This window comes from Halichoerus grypus, chromosome 7, assembly GCF_964656455.1.
Source record: "Halichoerus grypus chromosome 7, mHalGry1.hap1.1, whole genome shotgun sequence".
Classification (NCBI taxonomy): domain Eukaryota; kingdom Metazoa; phylum Chordata; class Mammalia; order Carnivora; family Phocidae; genus Halichoerus; species Halichoerus grypus.
The window spans coordinates 101,818,736-101,846,221 of NC_135718.1; the positions used below are offsets into that span (position 1 = coordinate 101,818,736).

Consider the following 27,486-nt stretch of genomic DNA (forward strand, 5'->3'; position numbering starts at 1 on the left):
GATCCCAGGGTGCTGGGATCAAGCCCCATGTCTGGCTCCCTGCTTAGCGGGGAGTCTGCTTCTCTCTCTCCCTCTGCTGCTCCCCCTGCTTGTGCTTTCTCTCTCTCTCTCTCTGTCAAATAAATAAATAAAATCTTAAAAAAAAATGGTCCTTTTTTGGAGAGAAGGACTTTAAAGCTTTAAAACATTCAAATTTTAACTATAAATAAAAATTGCCAGATAAGAGATAGTCTGCTTATTTAGTTTGTATTAGATGCAAATATCTAGAGGACTAACATATTTGTTAGTGCTCTCACACTCATATCTAGTTCCTGAAGATGTATTTCTTCAAATGTATCATAGCTGAATGTAATATTTGCTATTATCTACAGATCACAAACTTGGCTGTTATTTTTCTCTTTATAATTATATGCCATAGTCACACCTTCAATTATGATAATTATTTATGGTTTTAGAAGTTTAGGCAAATTATCTTGCACTTTCAGTGAAGCCAGTTATCTGAGCCTTAAATAGATGAGAACTTAGGGAAGCATTCAGTGTACCCTTTGCTCAACTCTATTTTTATTTACAGTACCTTTCTGCATCTTCATTTTTCTTACCTCATTTAAAAATTTTTTAACTAGAGGAATGCTAATAGCCAGGAATGATGTCCAGAAGATTCAGCTTTGAAAGAAATGTGTTCAGAATAAAAAGCATTGAATCCCTATTAAAGTTTTGTTTTAATTTTCTTTAGGGAAGTTTTGGATGTGGGGTTGAGTTTCTTCACTAATGTGGTCATTATCCTTTTTCATATATTCCAGTTTTTCAGTAAACACATTGAAGCATGGTTTCCAAAACTGCATGGAATACCTGTATGGTTTACACAGCACATTATTCTGAGGGACAGCTGCCCCTCATGTTCTGGACACTAAACTGCATTTAATGTAGTCTTAGGTCACACTAGTTTCTGGTAGGGATATTTTATTATTGGTTTCTATTGAACTTGCCATCCTTTATATTTGCCAACTCTTTTCTTTTTTGTACTTGCCTGGATTCTCTACTTGTGTTACTGATTTAAGAGCAGGACTTTATATTTATTATGATAATAAATTTCTTTTGTTAAATTTCACTGATGGCTTCAGCCTGTTGAGAATTTTGGGTTATGATTCTTTTTTCCAGCTTGTGTAGTTTCTCTTCTGGGTAATAAGCTTACCATTTTATTTCGCCCAAATCACAGGGGAAAGTAGTGCTTGTCAGAACAGGGTCTGGGACCTTTTGAAGTAGCAAAGGACCTTGTTGCTCCTTATACATTTCGTAACCTTCTTTGGTTTCTGGGTGCCTCATCTTATTCCTTGAAATCTTAAGATAGCAAAGTGACTGTCAGCCTTAATGCTCTTAAATCACTTTGCTGCTGAGTATTCTCACTGTTGAAATTCAGTTCCCTCTGGGGGCAGTGACATTTTATATCTGATCACCTTCTATTTCAGTTAGCGTGCTTGCTCATTTCTACAAGGGGAGTTTAGTCCTTGGTAATGAGTCCAGAAAATTCTAAACCACACCAGTAGAAAACACCACTGGAAGAAGGATGATTTTTTAATAAAAACATATTCTCATATTGTGGCATTTCAAGTAGCATGACTACAATTGAAAAAACTGGGGCAATACTTTGTTATGTAATTTTTTTTTGAGATAGCTAAAAATATGTGCTCAGCAGAGAATTAATGAATTATAGTAATTTGATGCTAAGCAGTTTGGTTTTAATTAGGGATATTTAGCTTACTAATAAAATGTCACCACAATTTGACACAAGCTGTTAGAACAGCTTAAATTGATATTATCTTTTTTAAACAGGTGGCTCAGCATGTTAAAATAACAATTTGAAGTGCATATATGGGTAATACTACTATGTAATAGCAACCTCCATCTTTGTTGTTCTAGTTGGGTAGACTCTAGGTTTTTACACTCTTTTGAATGGGTGTGTTGCTGAATAAGCGTTATCTCTTAGCCAGGGAGAAGTTACCATAAATGTATTATTTGCATGGATGCACTGGGTAATGAACTGCTTAAAGGCATGGAAGCTATGTACAGCTGTACTTAAGAAAATTTGACAAATATTCATTTATAAAACATGGTGCATCTGATCATTTCAAAAAGAAGATAATGTTCTAAAATAAGATCCTAACTTTCATAGTTACAGAGAACAATTATGAAAGAACTAATTTTTTCAGTGTATACTGAATGCATTTTTTATTTCAGTCGATGTGGCAGATATAGAGGAAGCAGAGATGAATATGAGATAATCTTGGACCTATAGGAACCCATAGACCAGAAGGGGAGTCAGAGACTTAAATAGCAAATGTGGCCAATAAAATGAGAAAGCTACTATCATAGCCACAATGATAACAATAATCATAACCATATCTAATAGGAGATTTTAGAGGAGAGATACCTGAGGTGAGGGACATGGGTAGCATCAAATGAAAACTTTTTGTTGAGGAGATGCTTAAGCGGAATCTGAATGAATAGAAGCTAGCCAGGTGAAAGGGTGTGTGTGTGTATGTATTTTGTGCAGGCATGCGTGTAAATGTGTGTGGAGGTGTCTGTGTGTTTGGAAGAACAAAGGAAAGGGGTGGGAAGTGAGTTGCAATAAAAGCTTGGAGGTGAGAAACATACTGAAGTTGCTGGAGTGTATAGTGATTGTGTGTGTGAGAGATTGGGGTGGGGTACATGAGGAGCTTGTAGACAAAAGAGAACTTTCAAAGGTGTTGGAGCAAGGGGATGGTATAGTCAGCTTTACATGTTGAATGGATTGCTGTGATGATAATGGGGAAAGTAGACTGAACGGAACAAGACTCAGGGCACAATTGTGGAGTAAGCTGTCCAGGTGAGAGATGATGAGGGCTTCCCTTACTTGGCATTGGTGGTTGGGATTTGAGGGGAGGCAAGAAATTTTTAGAAAGTAAAGCCAGATAGATATACCTATATGACATATCTTTTGTTAGGTTCACTTCTAGGCATCATAGTTTCTGTTAATATTATAAATTATATATTTCTAAAATTATGTTTTCTAATTAATTCTCATGATGAAATATTATGTGGAAGTATATCTAGTGCACTGCGCCTCTGTGTGTTAGCATAAATGAGTCTTATAAGTGCAATGTTGAATGAATAAGCAAGTCCCAGGGAAAGGACTTCATTTTTTTAAGCTCAAAAACAAGCCAAACTAAACAATGTTTAGAGGTACATGCATATGAAATAAACCAATATAGGAAAGGAAAACCTAAAAACAAAATAAAGGATAATGGTTATTTTTCATGGAAGGGGAGATGAGGAAAAGGATATGGAATGGGGAAGTGCATAGGAGGGTAGAAAGGTAGAATGCAGTCTCAATAACAATGTATTAACTATTTGACCATCCAGATGTGTCGTCATACTGAAAACTGATTTGAAAATATGCTCTATTATTTGATAAGCCCTCTTAGTAATTTCATTGTTAGAAGAGCCCATCCAAAATAACTGCATCCTGGGGCGCCTGGTAGATGAGTCTTGTTTATCCATTCTGTCATTCTGGCTTTTGATTGGAGTGGTTAGTCCATTTACATTCAAAATAATTATTGATATATATTTGTTGTCATTGTATTACTTGTTCTGTGGTTGTTTCTGAAGATTTTCTCTGATACTTTCTTGTCTTTCTCTCTTTCATGGTTTGCTGGTTTTCCTTAGTGATATATTTGGATTTCTTTGTCTTTATTCTTTGCATATTTATTAGTAGTGTTTGATTTTTGGTTACCATTATTTGTATATAACCTCTTCTGTATATAAAGTTGGTGGTTGTTTAAGTTTGAACCCATTCTTTTCTTCTCTCCTCCCCACATTTTAGGTATATGGTATCATATATTACATCCTTTTATTTTGTGTGTTCCTAGACTGATTTTGTACAGAAATATTCATTTTTACTGCTTTTGTGTTTCTTACCTTCATAGTGTCATTTTTGGTCTTCCCTTTCCACTCAGAGAGTCCCCTTTAATATTTCTTGCAGGGCTGGTTTAGTGGTCATGAACTCATTTAGTTTTTGTTTGTCTCTCCTTCTATTCTGAATGATAGCCTTGCTGGATAGAGTATTCTTGGATACAGATTTTTCCCATTCAGGACCTTGAATATATCATGGCACTCCCTTCTAGCTTGGGAAGTTTCTGCTGAAAAACCTGCTGATAGCCTTGTGGTGTTTCCTTTGTATGTACCTGTTTTCCTTTTTCTTGCTGCTCTTAATATATTTGATATCATTATATTTTGCCATTTTAATTACAATATGTCCTGGTGTGGACCTGCTTTTGTTGATTTTGTTTGGGGTTCTCTGTGATTCCTGTATCTGGATCTGTTTCTTTCCCTAGATTATGGAAGTTTTCATCTGTTATTTCTTCAAATAAATTTTCTGCTCCCTTATCTCTCTTTTCTTCTTCTGGGACTCCTATAATATGAATTTTTTTACATTTGATGGAGTCACTGAGTTCCCTAAGTCTATTCTCATTTAGCATAATTCTTGTTTCTCTCTTTTGTTCAGCTTGATTACTTTTCATTACTGTCTTCTAGGTCATTAATTCATTCCTCTACTTCTTCCAGCCTGCTGTTCTTTCAATCAAGTGTGTTTCTCATTTCTTTTTTTGAGTCCTTTATCTCTGCTATGTTATTCCTTATCTCTGTGTTAATGGTCTCACTGATGTCCTCCATTCTTTTCTCGAGTCCAGGGAGTATCCTTATGATCATTGCTTTAAATTCTCCATCAGGCATGTTACTTGTATCTGTTTTGCTTAGATGTCCAGCTATGACCTTGTCCTGTTCTTTCATTTAGGACAGATTTCTTGGTCTTCTAATTTTATCTAAGTCTCTGTGTCTGTTTCTCTGTGTTGGAAAAGACAGCTATGTCTCTTGTTCTTGAGGGTAATGGCTTTCTGAAGAAGCAGTCCTGTAGTGCCCTGCAGTATAGTGTCCCTTGTTCCCCAGGCCTGGTGCTTCTGGGAGTGTCTCCCAAGTGCACTATATGCACTCTGCTATTGTGTCCTGGTCACTTTATCCTTCAGGCCAGTTGTCTGTGGCTCTCTTTGCTTGTTATGGGCAATGTTTGTCCTTGGCCTGAATGTGGTGAGTTTTAAAAGGTGTGTTCTGGTCTACTTGTGAAATAAGAACTATCACCACTGGTGCCAGAACTGAGGTCCTGCAAAACTTGTGGGATGCAGTGTGGGCAGGGGTTTGATTGGTCTTCTGGGGAAGGGGCCTGCCTCCCTGGGACTGAGGGAAGTGTGACTGGAAGGGGCAGTTCTTCCGGAATGAGGGGGTGGAGCTTGGTGTAAGCAAGTTAGGTAGCTATTGTTGGTGCTGTGTTGGTTTCCACAGGTCACTCTGTGGTTATGCTGAGGGGTAGGGGAAGTAAATGGTGCCTGCTAGTTTCTTTGTTCCCAGAGGGGTCTCTCTGTGAATGCTGCTTCTCTGGGACATGCTCTTAGAAAAGTAAATAACCTTCCCACTGTGTGCTCCAGGTGCTCTTCAGATCACTGTTTCCACATTTGTATGTCCACAGGCTGTTTGCCCTGCCTTTTCTCCAAGAGCAGCCCCAATGTCCTCTGAGCTCTCCCAGAGCCAAGCATGCTGACCTTTAAAAGTCCAGGCTTTAAGCCCCACTGGTTGCAAGAACTCACGAAATTCAGGCCCTCTTGCTTTCCAAGCCAATTGCTGTGGGGATTTGTTTTCCCCATGCACTCCCTTTATGCTAGTCTGTCTCTCGCCCTTCTCTGTGACTGCAGCGCCCTCCCCACCACCACAGCCACAATCTAGTTCTCTCCCAAACTGGGTTTCCACATTTCTTACCTACTTCAATGTGGTCTCTTCTCTGCCTTTAGTTGTAGAGTTTGTTCTGCCAGTCTTCATGGGGTATTTAGGCTGATTTGATAGTTACCTAGTTGTGTTCATAGAACAAGGTGAGCCTAAGGTCCTCCTACTCTGCTGCCATCTTCCCCTCCCAATAGCCTACATTCTTTATATGCTTAGTATGGAATGGACACTGTGCAAATGTTTTATGTACAACATCTCATTTAACATTTATCCATAAAGAGGGGTACATTCTGTTTCTTACACTCCTCCATAAATGCTTTATGTTTTCATTCATTCCATAAATATTTTTTTTTAATTGGGTATTTTGTTATTATTTGCCCAGCTGGTTTACCCCCAATTGTCATTTGACTTTTCACTTTGGTACTTTTGTTATCATTTTTTAAAAGATTTTATTTATTTATTTGAGAGAGAGAGAAAGAGAGAAAGAGAGAGAAAGCACGAGGCGTGAGGAGGGGCAAAGGGAGAGGGAGAAGTAGACTCCCTGCTGAGCAGGGAGCCTGATGTGGGGCTCCATCCCAGGACCCTGAGATCACAACCTGAGCTGAAGGCAGACATTTAACTGACTGAGCCACCCAGGTGCCCCTGTTTGTAGAAAACTTTAAATGTTCTCTTGGCTCTTCTTGGTTTTTGCCCAATTCTATCTATCCTCCTAAATCTACTCAGACTCAGCTCTTTCCAGAAATCCTTTACAGACCACCCCAGCCTAAAGACTCTTCCCTTTGCTATATCCTCATAGCACAAGATACTCCATTTATTTGTCAATTACTTATGACAGTGTTTTCTATCTTGAAATCTTATTTAAATCTTTTGCTTAATTTTCACAACTTTGTCTTCTTTTTCTAACTTGGGTAAGTTCTTCAAGATTATGAATGATAGCTTAACACTTCATGTCCCCTATAGTTTCTTAATAAGTAATAGATTTTTATCTGGCCAGAAAACTCAACTCTCATTTGAAAGGAAATATTATATTACAGAATGGAAAACAATCACAATTTTGTAACCTAAGAAGCATAATGTGTAATTGAGAGCTGTTTAAAAGGAAATAGAAAACCTTATCACAAAAGCTAGAATAGGTTTTGGGAGACTGAAAATATATTTTTGTGGTATTAAACTTCTTACTAAAATGAAGTCCAGGGAGCAATAACATACTCTCAAGAGTGTTATCCGGAGCTACTCTCTATAACTGATTAGACCAGAATGGGAGGAGATGGCTTATAAACAGATCCTACAGAGATTGTGCAGAAAAAGATTTTGCTCCACAGTGCTGATTCATACTGAATGAGGAAAAGATATTGGAAATTCTAAAATGCTTAAAGAGACTTTCAAGGCCTCATGAGTCTTTGAAAAATAGTGAATAGTAGTTCACTTTTAACTCAGAATTATCCATTCTTTCACTCATTTTTTAAAAAATCATTCCTGTATCCTTAAGGAATGTTACATTGAAGATGTAGCAGGTACAGTCCCTACTCTCTAGATACTTTCATTATTGCATTGGAGATAAGATATATAAACAGTGACTATGCTATGTAATACATGCTATGTGAATGTTCTTAAACATATTACTTTGAGTGGAGAATCTAAGGTTCTTTCTGCCTGTAAAATCACATGAGTAGTACATTCACAGAGTCCTAAAAAATTCAGAGGAGAAAAGCATTTCTCACAGTCAAGGAGTAATCAAAGAAAGTTTTTAGTAGAAATGATATTTATATAGGAACTTGTTAGGTAATGTTTTGATAGGTACAGATTATAATCATGATAATGCTACAAACCATTTTTTGTTTGTTATACAGGAGTCAATACTAGGTACTTTAAGTAAATCTGTGAGGAAGAGGGTCGAGTTATCTGTGAATGCCCTAAAATTACACCAAAATTTTTGTGTATATGTAAATTTGTACATTTTTATAGGGAAAAGTTTCCAGGGTCTCCAGAAACACGAACCGTGGTAGAGAGGGTAGCCCATGTAATTCCTGGTCTTTGAAAAATGCCCACCTAGGTGGAAAGAAGGAACTCTTGAGAATAAAGAAGTGAAAATCTGAGAATTGGAAGCTCCAAGGAGGGAGGAGCTTGAAGTGATGAGAAACAATTGGTATAAGCTAGAATGTCTGGATTTAAATCCTAGACTACCACCCCCCTAACTGTGTGACCTTAGGGAATTTATTTAGTCTCTCTGAAACTAAGACCTCTGCTATCTAGGTTAGCTGTTACATATTTATTTAAAATTTCTTTGAATATTTTTAGAAGAGCTTACTATGTGTTAAATCCTTTAATTCATTTATTCTTTGATGTAATATAAATTTGTTGAGCTCATATAACCAGCCACTGGGAGAACTTTGGTAAAAGAAGCAGAATTGGCCATGTTCTTTTCCTCACAGCAACCTATGAAAGAGACTCCATTTATAGAGGTGGGAACTGAAGTATGGGCAAGTTAAAAAACTTTCCAAGTCACATGATGAAGAAATGGCAGAACCTTCAAACTCAGGTCTGACTCCAGAGTCTTAATCAGTCATGTTCTTGACTACAGAATACTGTACAGGCATAGATAACTGCGAAAATGTTAACAAGGGGAAACCTACTTTACCTTAGGGATGATTTACATGTAGATTACTTGGTTTAAAGAGGAAGGATGCAGCTATTTTGTTTTTTTTTAAAGATTTTATTTATTTATTTGGCAGAGAGACTGTGCACACAAGCAGGGGGGAGAAGCAGGCAGAGGGGGAGCGAGAAGCAGGCTCTCCTGGGACAGGGAGCCTGATGCGAGACTCGATCCCAGGACCCTTGGATCATGACCTGAGCCAAAGGCAGATGCTTAACCGACTGAGCCATCCAGGTGCCCCAGGATGCAGTTATTTTGGATGGGCTCTTCTAACATAATGAAATTACTAAGAGGGCTTATCAAATAATAGAACATATTTTCAAATCAGTTTTCAGTATGATGACACATCTGGATGGTCAAATAGTTAATACATTGTTATTGAGAGTGCATTATTCATTGTGATCCATGAAATATATTCATATTTCAAGACCCTCTAAAATGAGTGCACTTGTTTTCCAAGCCAGATAATTTTTTTTCTCATGTATTTTTTACCGACTGTTATTTTCCAACTCCTTTAATTTTATGTTTTGTAAAAGTTATTGATTATCCCCATGTTTGAGCTCATTTTATTTTATTTATTTTTTATTTTTCAAAAAATATTTATTCATTGGAGAGAGAGAGTGAGAGAGTGAGGGGCAGAGGGGGAGGGAGAGGAAGAGAAACCCAAGAGACTCCCCACTGAGCCTGGGGCCTGATGCAGGGCTCAATCTCACGACCCTGAGATCATGACCTGAGCTGAAACCAAGAGTCAGACGCTTAACCAACTGAGCCACCCAGGCGCCCCTGAGCTCATTTTAAAGGAGGTGAGTGAATAAAATCTTAAAAAAAAATCCAAAAAACAAAAAATGGGGGTACCTGGGTGGCTCAGTTGGTTGGGTGTCCAGCTCTTGATTTTGGCTTGGGTCATGACCTCAGGGTTGTGGAATCAAGCCCCGCATCAGGCTCCACTCTCAGCACGGAGTTGGCTTGGGATTCTCTCTCTCCTTCTCCCTCTGCCCTTCCCCCTGCTTGTGCTCTTTCTCAAATAAATATATTTTTAAAAATATTTTATTTGGGGCGCCTGGGTGGCTCAGATCGTTAAGCGTCTGCCTTCGGCTCAGGTCATGATCCCGGGGTCCTGGGATCGAGCCCCGCATCGGGCTCCTGGCTCAGCAAGGAGCCTGCTTCTCCCTCTCCCTCTGCCTCTCTCCCTGCTCCTGCTCTCTCTCTCTCTCTCTGTATCTCTGTGTCTCAAATGAATAAATAAAATCTTAAAAAAAAAAAAAAAAAAAAAATTTTATTTGTTTATTTGAGAGTGAGAGAGAGAGGGAGAACATGAGGAGGGGGTGGGCAGAGGGAGAGGGAGAAGCAGACTCCCCACTGACCAGGGAGCCTGATATGGGACTTGATCCCAGGACCCTGGGGCCATGATCTGAGCTGAAGGCAGAGGTTTAATCGACTGAGCCACGCAAGCACCCCTCAAATAAATAAATAAATAAAATCTTAAAAAAAAAATAAAGGAGGTGAGTGTCCTTGTGAGAAAGTTTTCTATTACTTAAGTTCCTATTGAGATAATTGGTGACTGTTGTAGCTAAGTATTAATTTACATGCAATCTAACTTGGAAAAACTGTAGTACTGAGTTTCAGATCAGAACTTTATTTTTTCTCTATAGATATATTTCTGTTAGCATCATTTAAGCTGACCACATAATGCATTGGGTTTGCTAAGTGCTGGATGTTCTTATAAAATCCCTTAGCATTAAAACAAAAATCACTCAAAGAAGACCTTAAAATATTTTACATTTACTTATCTTCATTTAGATAATTAATACACTAATCAACCTGTTCTATTGAGTTTTCTTCATAGGGACAACTTAGTTTTTCTTTTTTTTTTTTTAAGTTTTCAAGAACTGGTTGAATTGACTATTGTCTGAGTCATAGAATAATTTTTGTAATTTGTGAAAGAAAGGCATCTTTTTTTTAACTCTAAGAAAGAACACTATTTTTTCACTTTATTTATTTTTTAATTCAATTAGCCAACATATAAGTACATCATTAGTTTCAGATGCAGTGCTCAACAATTCATCAGTTGCGTATAACACCCAGTGCTCATCACATCACATAAAGGCATCTTGGCAGAAGAAGTTACTTTTCATTTTAGTTTTATGCCATCAATTGTGAATATAGGCATACCTTAGAGATATTGCAGGGTTTAGTTCCAGAGCACTGCAGTAAAGTAGATATCACAATAAAGTGAGTCAAATGAATTTTTTGGTTTCCCAGTGAATATAAAAGTTATGTTTACACTATGCTATAGTCTGTTATGTGTGCAGTAGCATTATATCTAAAAAACCAGTGTACATACCTTAATTTAAAAATATTTTATTGCTAAAAATGCTAACCATCATCTGAGTTTGCAGCAAGTTGTAATCATTTGGTGGAGGGTCTAGCCTGTATGTTGATGACCGCCGACTGATCAGGGTGGTGGTTGCTGAAGGTTGAGGTGGACGTGGCAATTTCTTAAAACAAGACAACAGTGAAGTTTGCCACATCAATTGACTCTTTCTTTCAGGAAAAATTTCTCTGTAGCATTTTATCTGCAGTAGTCAATTCTCTCAAACCCTGCGTTGGCTTTTTTTTTTTTTAGATTTTTTTATTTATTTGACAGAGAGAGACACAGCGAGAGAGGGAACACAAGCAGGGGGAGTGGGAGAGGGAGGAGAGAGAGAATCCCGGTGTGGGGCTTGATCCTAGGACCCTGGGATCATGATCTGAGCCGAAGGCAGATGCTTAACAACTGAGCCACCCAGGCGCCCCCTGCTGTGGCTTTATCAACAAAGTTTATGTAGTATTCTAAGTCCTTTGTTGTCATTTCAACAATTTTCATGGCATCTTCTCCAGGAGTGAAGAAACCACTTTCTTTGCACATCCATAAGAAGCAACTCCTTGTCCATTAAAGTTTTGTCGTCAGATTGCAGCAATTCAGTCCCATCTTCAAACTCCACTTCTCATTGTAGTTCTCTTGCTATTTCTATCACATCTGCCGTTACTTCTGCTACTGAAGTCTCTAACCCCTCAAGTCATCCATGAGGGTTGGAATCAACTTCCAAACTCCTGTTAATGGTGATGTTTTGTTTTCTTCCCATGAATCACAAATGTTCTTAATGTCATCTGGAATGGTGAATCCTTTCCAGAAGGTTTTCAGTTTACTTTGCCCACATCCCTCAGAGGAATCACTATCTGTGGCAGCTCTAGCCTCACAAAGTTTATTTCTTAAATTTTGACTTGAAAGTCAAAGTCACTCCTTGATCCATGGACTGCAGCATGGATTTTGTGTTAGCAGTCATGGAAACAGCATGAATCTTGTCCATCTCCATCAGAGCTCTAGGGTGATCAGGTATACTGTCAATGAGCAATAATATTTTGAAAGGAATCTTTTCTTCTGAGCAGTAAGTCTGAACAATGGGCTTAAAATATTCAGTAAACCATGTTGTAAACAGATGATGTACTGTTATATAGACTTTGTTGTTCCATTTCTAGAGCACAGGCAGAGTAGATTTAGCATACTTCTTAAGGGCCCTAGAGTTTTCAGGCTGGTAAATGAGCATTGGCTTCAACTTAAAGTCATCAGTTGCATTAGCCCCTAATAAGAGAGTCAGCGTGTCCTTTGAAGCTTTGTAGTCAGATACTAACTTATCTCTAGCAATGAAAGTCCTACATGGCCTCTTGTTCCAATAGAAGACTGCTTCATCTACACTGAAAATCTGTTGTTTAAAGAAGCCACCTTCATTAATTATCTTAGCTCAGTCTTCTGGATAATTTGCTGCAGTTTCTATATCAGCACTTGCTGCTTTACTTTGCATTTGAATGTTATGGAGAGGGCTTCTTTCCTTACATCTCATGAACCAACCTCTGCTGGCTTCAGACTTTTCTTGTGCAGCTTCCTCACTTCTCTGAGCCTTCACAGAATTGAAGAGAGTTAGGGCCTTGCTCTGGATTAGGCTTTGACTTAAGGAAATGTAATGGCTGGTTTGATGTTCTATCCAGACCATTACAACTTTCTTCATATCAGCAATGACACCCTTTCACTTTTTTTTTTTTAAGATATTTATTTATTTATTTATTTGTTTGTTTGTTTGACAGAGAGAGACACAGCGAGAGAGGGAACACAAGCAGGGGGAGTGGGTGAGGGAGACGCAGGCCTCCTGCTGAGCAGGGAGCCCTATGTGGGGCTTGATTCCAGGACCCTGGGATCATGACCTGAGCCCAAGGCAGACGCTTAATGACTGAGCCACCCAGGCGCCCCACCCTTTGCTTTCTTACCATTCATGTGTTTATTGGAGTAGCACTTTTAATTTACTTCAAGAACTTTTCCTTTGCATTCACAACTTGGATGTCTGGAGCAAGAGACCTAGCTTTTGCCCTGTCTCAGCTTTTGGCATGTCTTCCTCACTGAGTTTAATCATTTCTAGCTTTTGATTTAAAGTGAGAGACATGTGACTCTTACTTGAACACTTATAGAGGCCTAATCTCAATATTGTGTCTCAGGGAATAGGGAGGCCCAAGGAGAGGGAAAGACACAGGGGGATGGCCAGCATGTTGAGCAGTCAGGATATACAATGTTTATTAAGTTGGCTGTCTTTTATGTCTGTGGCTCATGGCATGCCAAAATAATTATAATAGTAACATCAAAGATCACCGATCACAGATCATCATAACAAATATAATAAAGAAAAGTTTGAAATATTTTAAGAATTACCAAAATGTGACACAAAGACATGAAGTGAGAAAATGCTGTTGGAAAAGTGGTGTCAATGGCCATGCTTAATAGAGATTTTGCCACAAACCTTCATTTGTAAATAGAACATCATCTGCAAAGTGAAGTAAAGCAAAGCACAATGAAATGAAGTATTCTTGTATCATGTCCAGGAATTTTCATGAGTTCAAGATACAATATTTATTTTTATTTGTTCAGACTTTTGTTGTAAAACTATGTCTTCTTATTATCAAGCTGTACCATACTGGCTAGTTAGGTAGTGCTTGGGCCATAGTTGATAAATATTTTTGTATGATCCCCAACAACATTGAACTGATTGCTCGCATGAAAGAGTTTATAGGAGATGTACCTCCCTGTTATAAGAGTCTGTAATTTTGTTAAAGTTTAATGTATTTAGCAGAGCAGACATCCATGGGAAAATTCTTATGCTTTTAGCTCAACATTTTGTGTGTGTATGTACAAGCTTGGGGTGGAGGAGGAAACCTTTTCTGAGTAATATTGTGAAGACTGCTATTGGTAGAGATTAAAATATTAGATTGTTTTGTAGAAATTGACAAGGTGGTTTTAAAATTCATAGGAAATGCAAAGAACCCAGAATAGCCAAAACAACTTTAAAACATAATAACAAAGTTGGAGAATAAACACTACCTGATTTTAATAATGATTATAAAACTGCAATAATTAAGATTGTGTGACATTAGCATAAAGATAGACAAATAGGCCAGTGGAACAGAATAAAGTTCTGGACCTACAGGTAAACAGACAACTCATTTTTGTTAAAGGTGCAAAAGCAATTCGTTGGAAAGAGTAGAATTTTTAACAAATGGTATTGGATAAATTGAATATTCATATGTAAAAAGTGAACTTCTATTCATACCTTTTACCATAGGCAACAGTTAAGTTGGCTCTGTTTCTAGCTGAGCTTCATGACCTTCAAGAATTTGTCATGAAGGGGCGCCTGGGTGGCTCATCTGTTAAGCGTCTGCCTTTGGCTGGGTCATGATCTCAGGGTTCTGGGATCGAGCCCTGCATGAGGCTCCCTGGTGGGCGAGGAGTTGGCTTCTTCCTCTATCTCTCCCCCCCCTCCTCATTTGTGCTCTGTCTCTCAAATAAATAAATAAATAAATAAATAAATAAATAAATAAATTTGTCATGAAGACATTTGAGGAGCTTATCTAATACACTAAGATATTTTTTTTTAAAAAAAGATTTTATTTATTCATTTGAGACACAGAGATACAGAGGGAGAGAGAGAGCATGAACAGAGGGAGAGGCAGAGAGGGAGAAGCAGGCTCCCTGCTGAGCAGTGAGCCCGATGTGGGGCTCGATCCCAGGACTCTGGGATCATGACCTGAGCCGAAGGCAGATGCTTAAACATCTGAGCCACCCAGGCGCCCCCCTAAGATCTTATAAAATATTTAGATGGCATGCTTACAACTTGTGCGAAGTGCATACTCATGGAAAAGGTTTTTGGTCAAGCAGTTAAGATATAATGTATCTAGCAATGTATATTGTAGCTCAGATATTTTCTTTGAGAATATTTTTTTAGTTACATGTTTATATACTTGTAGTTCTGATATGATTACTACTAAAATCTCATTTATAAACTTCATCCCTTGTGTATAAGATTTTAGGTGAAAATAATTTCATTTTGCAAATTAGACTTTGGATTGTATTTTTTCTATTGAAATTTGATTACTTGAATTTTCATGATGAAGTCTAGTCATTTCAATTTTAATTACTCTACAAATTTTTACTTGGGAGATTACCTTATTTTTTGTGTTATTAAAACAAGGAATGACATTGCATCATTTGCTGTTTCTGAATTTTTATATTCAATTATTTTTTTTTTAAAGGTTTATTTTATTTATCTTAGAGAGAGTGACTGCGAGTGGGGAGAGGGGGAGAGAGAATGCTCAAGCAGACTCCTGCTGAGCTCAGAGCCTGTTGTGGGGCCTGATCCCAGGACCTGAGCTGAAACCAAGAGTCGGCTGCCCAATTGACTGAGCCACCCAGGCTCCCCTATTCAATTATTCTTAAATATTATTATAATAATGTACTTATTTGAAAACCTCTTTTTTATATTTTCAGTTTCTAAACTTCACTAATTATTGGGAGGAGGCAAAAAGAGCCTTGGGTAGTCAAACTTAATATTGCAAAGTCTATGATCTAAAGCTCTTGTATTATATGGTTGTGGGCTTACTCTGGACTTTTTCATTTCTTTAGACTCAGACCATACACACTAGGTTACTGGACTTTTCATTCTAGAGTAAAACATAAAGCTACAAGTTAGAATGAGAATGTTCTTAAAAACAGAGAATTTGCTAACAGTAAGAAGTGACAATTATAAACCTGATTGCAAGCGAAGAGACAAAAAAATGCGTAAGAAAGCTAAAGCAGTACACTGAAACTGATGTAACACCGTATGTTAACTATAATGGAATTAGAATAAAAACGTAATAAAATAAAAAAAAGAAATAATTTTTAACTAAGCAAAGTAATCTATAGCAAAAATCATTGAAATGATACATATTTAAATTACTTACAGAACATTGTTTAAGGGTACAGGAAACTACATAACACATGCTCAATTTCTGTAAATTCCTATAACCATTTGTTTGTACTTACCTTGCCCTTTCAACAGCTTTTAACATTATCCATTGCTCCTCTTTCTTGAAACATGCCAAAAGAATATTCTTTTGGCTTCCATAATGCCACATACTTCTGGTTTTCCTTCTATCTCTCTGGCCACTCTTTCTGTCTCTTTTACAGACACATTATCTTCTACCTGGCCCGTAAAGTTTGAACCTACCCAAGGATCATTTCTGTGTCATTTGATAATTAGACAGACTCTTGCGTGTACAACTTACGTACCTGTGACTTTCACATTTATAGCTCCTGGGCTAAAACTCCAGACCCACATTTCCAGCTGACTTCCCGACTCTCTACTTGGATATTTCAAATATATCAAACTCAGTATGTCAAAAGCCATATTTATGATCATTTTCTTTACCACATCCACAAACCTCATGTCCTCCAGTGTTTATATGTTGATTCATTCACTTATTTACTCATTCATTTTATTTGTTCATTACTTCAACAAATATGTATTGACTGCCTAGTAGATGCAGTTCAGTGTTTTGGGCACTTGGGAGTTTAGCAGCTAATGTTCCAGTTTTCATGGAAACTATATTCTAGTGGATAAAGAGAGGCAATAAAAAACAAACAAGAAAAACTTTAGATTGTGATTATGTACATTAAAGAAAAGAAATTGGATGATGTGATAGAGTGTGACTGAGCTGCTACTTTTCTTTGCCTGGTCAAGGAAGCCTCACTAAAGAGGTGATGTTTTGGATGAGAAGTATATGACAGGGAGGACCCCACACATGCCATGGTCTTGGGAAAGTACATTCCAGAAGAGGAGCAGTTTCTAGAGAGGCCCTGATGTGGGAATGGATTTGGTGTGCATGAGCAGAAAGGAGGCTGTTGCAGCTAAAGTAATTTGAATGTGGCAGGTGGGGATAGTGTTAGATATAGAGGTCAACAGGGGTCAGACTGCCTAGGACTTGGAATACCAGGGTGAGGAATTTGGATATTTCTGACTGCACTAGGAAACTAACAGAAGGTTTTAAAAAGGCAGAGACATGGTCTGACATAAGATTTTAGAATGATCTCTCTAACTGCTTGGTGGAGAATGGGTTAATTGGAGCAAGAGTGGTATCAGGAAGACCAGTTAGGATGTTTTTATGGTAGTCCAGGTAAGAGGTGGTGCCAGCTTAGTAGGAGGATGGCCGCAGTGGAGGCAGTGAGACAGGGAGAGAGCCGAGGAAAGAGGAATGCAAAAATAGCTCTGGTTTTTGATTTGAGCACATGATTTAATGGTAGTAGCAATAACTGAGATGTGGAAGACTGTGAGGAGGAGCAAGTATGGATGATGGGAGGGGAACTAAGTGGGAAATTACAGTTTCGTTTTGGACATGCTAATTTTGAGGTGTCTATTAGACATCCAAGTGGAAATGCCAATTAAGCATTAGAATTGGGTATACAGAAGTCAAGTTCAGGGGAGAAATGAGTGCTAGAGATGAATATATATATATATATATATATATATATATATTCCAAGAAGGAAGAAATCCGCAGATATATATATATATAAATTTTTAAGGCCATTAGAGTAGATGAGATCAACTAGAGAGAAGATAGAGATGACAAAGAAGAAAAGAAGGTCGAGAAGGAAGTCTAGCAGTATTTGATATTTGGAAGCATAGAAGAGGTAGGGGGGAACAATGAGCGAAGAACATGGAGAAAGAGCAATCAGTGAGGAAAGAGAAAAGTCAGGGAAGTTGGAATAATGGGAGTCCATAAAAGAGGATGTTTTGAGATAGAGGAGGAAAATCATGTCAGAGGCTGCTGAGACTTAAAATAATTACTCACTTTGCAATTTTTTGGCCAAGTGTTTGATATGCTTCTTACTTGGTTTCTGTATTTGGAATATAGTTTATCTCTTGATTGTGTTTTACATGGAAGCTATGAGGATGAAATAGAGTTGATTTTTGTTATATTCCTCAAGATCCTTTGAAAAAGTATGGAACTCAATCCCCTATTTAGATATGATAGCTGCTGATTCTGATTTTTTTGGATACTTGTGGTGGAATATTCATACAGATTCTTATTGCTGGAGGAACTTCTGTCAAGTGCTGGCCTTGGTTTCATGTGCTAGCACTCCTTCAGTGATCGGGGGCCACGTAACCCTCACATGCAGGCTCAGCCCAACCAAGGCTCTAGAACTAGCAGCTCTTAGGCAAGAAAACTGTAAAGGACATTGCTGAGCTGTAAATTTCAAGGCAGCACTGATAGTCCTTTCTCTTCACCCTGAGGTCCTGCGTAAATGGCTTCGGCTTTGTATCCAATGAAAAAGTCTCTGTCTTCCATTGTGTGATCGAGTTGGCATCTTGGTTTCTGCCTGGTTATCCTCTGGCTCACTTGGGTCTGGAATTCTGTCTTGATCTCCTCCTCTGCCTCTGGAGTACCAGAACCCTGATCCTAAATGCTAGCATTTGCTTCTGGTCTCTGATACCTGCTTGGCACTCACCTTTTGTCTGCTATGAAACCTTGGCCCTCCTATTCCCATCCCACCCCATTGTTCTTAACCCTTGTGCTGAGACTTCGACCTTTCACCCACTGCTGGACTCTCTCAGGTTGTTAGCTTTTTAAGATTTCCTGTTTTTTTTTCTGATTACTAGACTTTCCATGTTTACCTTAGGGACACAATTGAGTTCTACTTCAAATCTGGGTCTATAAAATTCATATGTAACTCACTATGTTGCTTATTCAACCACAGTTCTAGGACCTTGCCTTCAGTTTGTGATGACTTGAAGGCTTGAGGGAAGCTTTTTTTTTTTTTTTCCAAAACTAACATTGATCAATGGTATGCAAAATGGCCTGCTTTAAAGAAGGAAGAAATCCACAGATGTTCTTTACTCTAAATATGATAGGCATTGGGGAAACACAGATGAGTAAGATGTAGCCTCTTTCTTTGAGAAAATATGTTTTTAAATATAGTCATACATAGACACTTTTCAGCCAGTGAATTCAGCTAGTTGCATTGAAAACTATTCCCTCTTTATGCGACCCACGTACTCTATTTTTGTTGGAGCCCTGTGCTCACAAAACATTGCTATTAAAACCCTTCAGAAATAAGACCCCAGCTAAAGTATTGAGGACCTCAGTTCTTAGAATAAAGATTGACAAGAGGTTATGTGCCTATGTTCCATAATTATTCTTTTTTACGTAACCTTGATTAATTGAAACATATGCATGTTTTTCCACATGGAAGGGGCATATTGGAAATATTTAAATTCTTATGGTCATGCTGTGCTTTTCACAGATGATTGGAATGCTGCCCAGGCGTTAACCATCCCATGCTTCCCCCAAACAACTTGTCAGTTGTTTAACCTAGCATAATTTGTTTTTCATGACCATTAGAAATGACAGTGCTAAAATGTTTTACAGGGGAATAAAAATGAAAAAGAACGATAGCTTTGATTTTTTTAATACCCGTCTCCCCCCCCAATTATTGTTTGATATAAAAATGTGTCATAAGCTTTGCTTCAAATGTAGACTATTTCTAACACTGGGGAAACAGGGATGATTTTTAAAACTAGGAGTCTTATTTTGCAAAACTGAAAACATATTATGAATTTTAGCAAGACAGGTTATACTGCCACACAATAGAATTTCAAGGATGCATTATCGGGGTTTCAGTGCTAATATGCACATAGCCTTCATCCTTTATATGAGCCTGTGGCTAAGAAATTTAATCACTTTCTATTCAGATTGAACTTGGGCTGAAGTCTGGAATTGTTTGAGGAAGAGACCATTTCATGTCCCCAACTACCAAGCATTTAGAATGAAAGGAACATTAAAAACATGCCAAGAGAAGTTGTGCTACTGGAAACCCTACCTTTCTATGAAAAAGAATATATCTCAACCATAAGATGAGATTGTTAGACCTTCAGACATTTTAGTTTACCATAGTGTAAAAGTCTCAGAAGGCACACATTCACTAGCTCTTTAAAAATGCAGCTACTGATCATCTGCTATACCCTGTTCTGTAGATTTTGGTTTAGGTGTTAGATTTTCCTTCATCCCCAGACTCATGTGAACACTTTCAGGGGTGAGTATAGTAAGTGAAACATTACTCTTGTGATAATCCTTTTCAGGATTTTCATCTATAATTGTATTTTTGGACAGCAGAGAAGTGAAGTGGTCATCTTTAAATTCTGCATTGCTAATAAAGATTTATTTAGGATTGTGTGATGATATAAGCTGATTGATGATTCTCCTCAATAGCAACTGTGGTCAGTTGTTCAAAAATATGTGTGCCACCTCTGCTGTCCACCTATTTATAGTCCACTCAATAGGGGGCAGGGATCCCCTAACAGGACTGGCTTACCTTGTTGCTAGTGAGACACACCTTATTGGCAATATAATTCTGTAGCTATAAATTATGACATGTTTTTCTGATGAGAAAGTAGAATGTGTGGTCTGACCTTATCACTATACTATTAGAGGTAAGGGGACATAGACCTGTGAGTCTACAGAGCTGGGTAGAGGATGGGTTCTAGCAACTCAAAGTAGGTTTTGCTTGAATTCCATCCTGTAGGATGAATTGCTTTCTAAGAGGCACTTTGGGACCATAAAGAAATGGATTTTGTGGTTTCTGCCCCATTGGTTCTTCTGAAGTGCTGGGCAGGTCTGAATCCCAATGATGGACGTAGGTTAGACCTAGTTGACATCCCTCCTATGGTTACCCTTAGGTCAGTCATTTGGGATCACTCTACTGTGTGTGTGTGTGTGTGTGTGTGTGTGTGTGTGTGTGTGATGTATTTGGTGGTAGAAATAATAGTATTTGTAGGGTTTAACCAATGAGAATATATGCAGAAATGTTTTTTAAAGACATAAAATGACTTCAGACAAATATGATAAATCCCTGCTCTCACCTGATGAATTCCACATGCTCCCTCCACCATCAGTTCACCAGTTTGTCTTGCCAACTCCCATTGTTCTGTTTCCTTTCTGTTCTTACGGAGGAGCTGGTATGCACCTTTCTAATGTGTCCCGTCCCCTCGGCCTTAAGATACCACTTCAGCACTTGCTTTTTTCTCAGTTCTGCATTGTCACCTTTCCCTTAGTACTGGATTAATGCCATCAATCTGTGAACATGTTATCAGTTTGCCCATCTTTAGAAAACCCTCCCTTGACTTCACATCCCTCTCCAGCTGGCCTCTCACTGCTTTCCTCTTCTTTACGCAAAACTTCAAACAATTGTCTGCAATCAATCTCTACTTCCTCTTCTCCCCTTCTCTCCTAATCTCTTCCAATCAGGCTGCCTCACTCCACTGTAGCAGCTCTTGTCAACGTCCTGAAGGACTCTCAAGTTGCCCAATTCTATGATCATTCTTAGTTCTCATCTTCCTTAACATGTTGGCAGTATTGGATGGAGTGGAAGTCTCTTACCTTCATGAAAAACCCTTTCTACTTGGCTTTGGGTCACCTCTTTCTGAGTTTACCCCCTGTCTTGTGGACCACTCCTTCTCACTCTAAGTCCTGGAACACCCAGGGCCCAGTGCTCTGACTCTTCCCCAATGAACTCTCTCACTTAGTGACCTCATCCCCTTGCCTGACTTTAATGAATTCCAAATATATATTTCTAGCTTGTACTTCTCCCTAGATGAAAGACTAGTGTATCTAGCCCCAAAGGCATTCTTGTGCTAATTAGAAAAAGCTGCCTTTTTCCTTAAGCACTTGACTGCCGTCTTCTGGAAAAATTTCAGAATAAATAAACGCTTAACAGATGACTGGGAATGTGAGTGGTATCTCTTACAGCTGTGTAATCCTCAACCATTAGCAGCAGCTCTGTTTCTCCACTTGTGTAGTAAGTATGGAGTAGGCATCACAAGTGTAGTAGGTCTGCAACCCCCATCTCCCCAACCTTTCAGTCTTTTCTATTTCAAAATTCTCCCCATTGCTGAGGTCAAACTCTGGGAAACTGTTTTTGACTCTCCTCTCTTTCTCCTGCACCCCTCCTTTAATCCATCAGCAAATCCTATTGGTTTTTCCTTCAAAATACATTAGAATTTAGCCCCTTCTCACCACTCCCACTGCTGCTACCCTGGTCCAAGCCCCATCATCTCTCACCTCCATTATCCCAGTAGCCAGCTTCCTATCTTACTCCTCAGTGTCTATTCTCAACATGGCAGCCACAGTAATTTATTTAAAACCTAGGTCACATCATGTCTCTCTACCCCAAACCCTTCGAGTGGTCTACTATTCGTTCAGAGTAAAAATTAAAGTCCCACAGGCTCCACACAATCCAGGTCTGCACCACAGCTCTGACCTCATCTCCTGCCCCTCTCCCCGACAAAGTCTGTGATCCAGACATGTTGGCCTTGCTCTCCTTCCCTGATGCTTCCAGGTTCAGGGACTCTGCTGAGATGCACCTGTGTAAAGCATTGCTTCCTCCCTCTTCTCTTTAGTTTTTGCTCAGATGTCACTTTATCATATCAGAGAAGCTTTCCTCAACCAAAGCATATAACAAACCAATCCTCCTGCCCTAGCATTTAATATCCCCCCTACTGTTCAATTTTCTCCACAGCATTTATCATCTGGCAACACCCACATTGTTTACTGTTTCATCTCATGCGAATTTAAGCTTCATGAGGTTAGAGACTTATTTTTTTCCCATCTGCAATTTTTTTTTTTTCAGATTTATTTATTTATTTGTCAGAGAGAGAGAGAGAGAGAGCGCAGCAGGCAGAGGGAGAAGCAGACTCCCTTGCAGAGCAGGGAGCCCGATGCGGGGCTCCATCCCAGAACCCTCGGATCATGACCTGGGCTGAAGGCAGATGCTTAACCGACTAAGCCACCCAGGCGTCCCGCTCCTCTGCAATTTCTAAAATGGTGCGTGGTGAATAGTAAGAGCTCAAAATATTAGTTGAATAAATAAATGAATACCAGCACCTTTAAATCTCTCTGCGGGACCCTATCCTTAAAAAGACACAAAGGTTTGAGATGGTCCTGCACAATTCTAATCTCTCAATTTCAAAATAAAAGCATTTTTAGGAGACCAAGAATGAATTTAAATCTAATTTGAAAAATTGCATTGATTTTGCAGCTTTCTGGAAGGGCACTGGTTTCCTACAGAGAAAGCAAGTAGGCGCCATCTAGTGGCGACAAGAGAAGTCTATGCTTGTGTTACTTGAATTATTGATTGGCAACATAATTGAAAATGTAGTCTCTGATCCAGAAGCTTATTAATTTTATGAAAGTAGTATTTATGATAGCTATAAGCCCTCAAGTATGCATTTTCCACAAAATACATTGAACTGAAAAAGTACAGTTCCATTTCTTATAAATTATTTATGACTCCTTTTTATGTATTAATTTTTGTTTGTTTTCTGGGATCTGACAGCCTTTGTTCCTCTTTATTTTTCTTATTGTTTTATCTTCTACTTATCTTTAAACTCTTATGTTCCCTTGATTCTGGCCAATCCACTGGGTTAGGTAAATAAAATCAAGGCTGTATCTTCTGGGAATTTAGATGCTAAATAAAAACAGCACCTATGAGGGTAAACATGTGAAAAGAACATGCCGGAAGATGCAGTCATCACTTCAGGCCATAATTCTGAAGCCTGATGAATCTTTACTGTGTATACTTGCACCACTGAGGAGTGAACTGTGGGAGTCTTAGCTTGCCGTTTTTCAGAAAGTAGCACGTATTGTATGAAAAAACTAAGAAAGAAAAATATTCATGTCTACCTACATTGACAGGAAAGACTGAAATGAAGTAAAGTCTCTGTCATTCTAACATTTGAAACATTAGGTCACTGCAGTTCTTTGGGAAAAGCCCGGGAAGAAGATGGACTCCTTGTGCCAGGGCTCAGATTAATCCTGGACTTTTTACAGGGAGGAAGACTTTGCCTGAGTAGCTCCAGGGGGCAAAAGCCGGACCAAGGAAATATGATCAGAAAGCAGATTTCAGACCATTGTTAAGAAACATTCCGGGGCGCCTGGGTGGCTCAGTTGGTTAAGCGTCAGACTCTTGATCTCAGGTCAAGTCTCCATCTCAGGGTTGGGAGTTCAAGCCCTGCATTGGGCTCCATGCTGGGCGTGGAGCCTACTTAAAAAAAAAGTTTTGTTTTGTTTTTTTTCTTTCCCAATAAGAGTTTTTTTCCAGACATGAAAGCCTCAGTTTCCCATCAGTGGATGTTTCTGAGCAGTGGCTGGATGATAACCAGCCCAGGATATGTTGGACTATTAAGATTCTCTGACTCCCTGAAAGACCTTGTTTTCTCTGCACACACTGAAACCCTCCCCACTCTTCAGTACCCAGTTCAAACCTCACTTTCTTTTTTAGGCCCTGCAACTTGAAGCCATCTTTCTTATCTCTATCTTTCCTTTTTCTTTAAATGCAGATCAGCACCATTTCATGCTGCCTGTGTTAACTGGTGCTAAGCTGCTTGAAGACATCTTATAGTTTTCTCCCTATTGGCTTTGTCATAGTGGGTGAAGTTTAAATGTTTATGGTGGAAATGGCGGAAAGACGACTAATAATTGTCTCAGCTGACAGCTGGGCTCCAGATACTTAGCCTTAGTCTAAGTTTGGTGCCACAATTCTTTAGCTAGTTATTAGAAAAACTAAAATATTTTTTAAGATTCATTCTCTTATTAAGATTGTAATTTTTTTTTTTTAAAGATTTTATTTATTTGACAGAGAGAGACACAGCGAGAGAGGGAACACAAGCAGGGGGAGTGGGAGAGGGAGAAGAAGGCTTCCCGCCGAACAGGGAGCCTGATGCGGGGCTCGATCCCAGCACCCTGGGATCATGACCTGAGCCGAAGGCAGACACTTAATGACTGAGCCACCCAGGCGCCCCAAGATTGTAATTTTTTTTAAGTCTAATAGTATCAGCTTCCTTTTTGAGTTGTGTTATATACCTGATACTTCTGGAAGCAGGAATAGAAATCGATAGTACAACAGTGAGTAAGATGTTACTGAAACTTAATCTAATTTTCTGTTATTATATATAGTTTTTCCTACTTCCACAGATACTGATTTTTTTTCAGATTGCAGGTAATATTTTCTTTGATCTAAAACTCTTTTTTTTTCCTTGAGAAATTATCTTTTTAACTATACAAGTTGGTGTGGTATCTTGAATAGTATATTTTAAAGCTAAGATATTCCATATATTATTTCTTTTTAAAGAATTAAGTAATTTTGTTTCTGAATTGTCTTGCCTTTTGAAGCTATATTTATATAACTTAGAATTCCCTCTTGATAAAGTGGTGATATTGAAAAAGGACATGCTAATAGGATTAGGTAGACTTTGTATGTACCCTAGACTTAATTTCTTTAACAATCAGATGCTGTTTGCTTTATCATTTTGGAGGGCCAGAATTCTCTTTAAATTATTTAATAGACTGGATGATTTTAGTACTTTTAGTACTTAATTGCTCATCTGAAAATTAGCAAATTTAGCATTCTTAGCATTTGTACTGTGTTTAATATTTCTAAAGTATTAGCTGTGTTTCTTAGTAACTACTGTATTTTCTCATTTTAATGGCGGAGGAGACAATATGGGATACTTTGATTTGTAGTTAAAGAAACATTTTTTCCTTACAATTATTGCAAGAGTGCATGGATTTTAAGTTGTGTTAATTTGTCTTTTGTAGAATATGCTGAATTTCTACATTGCAAAGGAAAAAAATTTACAGACTTTGATGAAGTTCGCCATGAGATTGAAGCAGAAACAGATCGAGTGACTGGAATGAATAAAGGCATTTCCTCCATACCCATAAATTTACGAGTCTATTCTCCACATGGTAAGTAAAAGAACAAAATTTCAAATTTTTTTGTCCTCAAAAATTTTTGCATTAATTGGCATACATTATTTGTGCAGAAGATGGTTTGTTCTCTCTGAAAGTAGTGGTTTCTAGGATTGTGTTTGGGTACTACCATAAATGGGATGGTCCAAAAAGTTCACAGATTTATGGGGAGGCAGGAGGACATGACTTGTAAAAAGGTCAGAATTGAGTATGTCACTTAAAAATTTTTCTTTATGTTTATTTTAAACTTTTAGAATTTCAAGAGGTATGCATGAAAAATTCCATTTTTTATCTTCAGTCTTAGCAAGAATCTTAGAGATACCTGGTACTGTGACTGAGTCTTCTTCTATTGGATTTTCTTGTAGCCCCATATATTTCTATTTATTCTCTTCCTGAGAACCAACAATGATTTTTTCTAGATTATCAGCAGAAACTTACAAATTAGATAACCAGTTCATGGTATGTGATATGGAATAGCCTCTATTCTGACTAAATTTTCAGTGGGGCAGATTTTAATCTCTAATCTTCTACTCAGCTCTGTTGCTTTTGAAATGGAGCATGAGTGACATAAGCTCAATTATGACTTTCCAAGAGGATTTGATGCCATCTCTGTTGTGTGCAGAGAACGATAGCCAGGTCACAGCTGGAGTAGCTGACGCAGGGGTAGTTCCCTGCTCTCCCGATGGTATACCATGAGTCTGGCTGGTTACCCTACACAGTAACCTCATGGTACCACAATGGCTCACAGCTTTCCAATAGGCTAAGTGTCTAACCCCCCTCTAGATAGTATATGATGCGTTTGAAGTGAAGGACAAATCTTACCCTAAGAATTTTATGCCATTTGTGGTCAATGTACAAGACTGGCAGACAGCATATGCACTTCTTGTTCAGTTTTTGAATTATAACATACTAGTTACAGATATGACAGCTCTCTCTTAGCTATGCAAATTAATGCCTTTCAAATTGGGTTAAAGTGATCATTTGGTATAGCACAATCATATCATAAAAATAGAGAAAACTAACAAAGCCATTTTGTATTCTATGCTTTTTATTCTACACACAAGTTTGAGTTAGCTCAATATACAATATGTAAAGCTGAGCTTGTTTTATTTCCACTAAAGAGACAGATGATTTTGCATTGTTATTTTTTAGCATTGAGGGTATATGTAAGACTCTTTTTTTCCACACAGTGTTAAATCTCACACTTATCGACCTACCTGGAATTACTAAAGTGCCCGTGGGAGATCAGCCACCAGATATTGAGTATCAGATCAGAGAAATGATTATGCAGTTCATCACGCGGGAGAACTGTCTGATTTTGGCTGTTACCCCAGCCAACACCGATCTTGCAAACTCAGATGCATTGAAGCTAGCTAAAGAAGTTGATCCTCAAGGTGAGTGTGTGGTCTTTAAGATGAAAGAGAATTAGTTTAAAATGTTAAGGGTTTGGGTATATTTCAAGGTAACACAAATTCTCATAACTTAATTTTATTGTTAATTTAATTAGCCATTATTAATATTGTTAGATTTTTTTTTTGAATTTAAGATGTTGAAAGAAAAATAACTAGGGGATATAGTCTGAACCTATATGAGTAAGATTAAGTGAGATCTAAGAAAACAGATATTCCTAATCCCCATGAACTACTTATTTTAAAAAACCAATAAAATAAACTTCTGGTGCAGAATTCAGACAGTCCCCTTTAGTTATTAAAAGAGTTACCCAAATACACTCGCAGTGAAAACTCCTTCTGTTTCATGTGTGTTTTGTTTCTTTAAAATAGGAACCCCTCTCTTCCTAAAAGTCCTTCATCCATTTTGAGTTTATCTTTGTGTATGGTGTAAGAAAATGGTCCAATTTCATTCTTCTGCATGTGGCTGTCCAGTT

General features: G+C 38.2%; 1 protein-coding gene across 7 annotated transcripts in view; it reads left to right on the plus strand.

Moving 5' to 3' along the window:
• The window catches only part of DNM3 (dynamin 3), a 539,814-nt gene that overhangs the window by 105,145 nt on the left and 407,183 nt on the right, over positions 1–27,486 (plus strand). For all 7 annotated transcript variants that reach the window (XM_078077964.1, XM_078077966.1, XM_078077967.1 and 4 more), the window contains exons 3-4: positions 25,449–25,598; positions 26,792–26,995. In XM_078077964.1, coding sequence (XP_077934090.1) covers positions 25,449–25,598; positions 26,792–26,995 — 354 coding nt within the window. The remainder of the gene's footprint in view (positions 1–25,448; positions 25,599–26,791; positions 26,996–27,486) is intronic.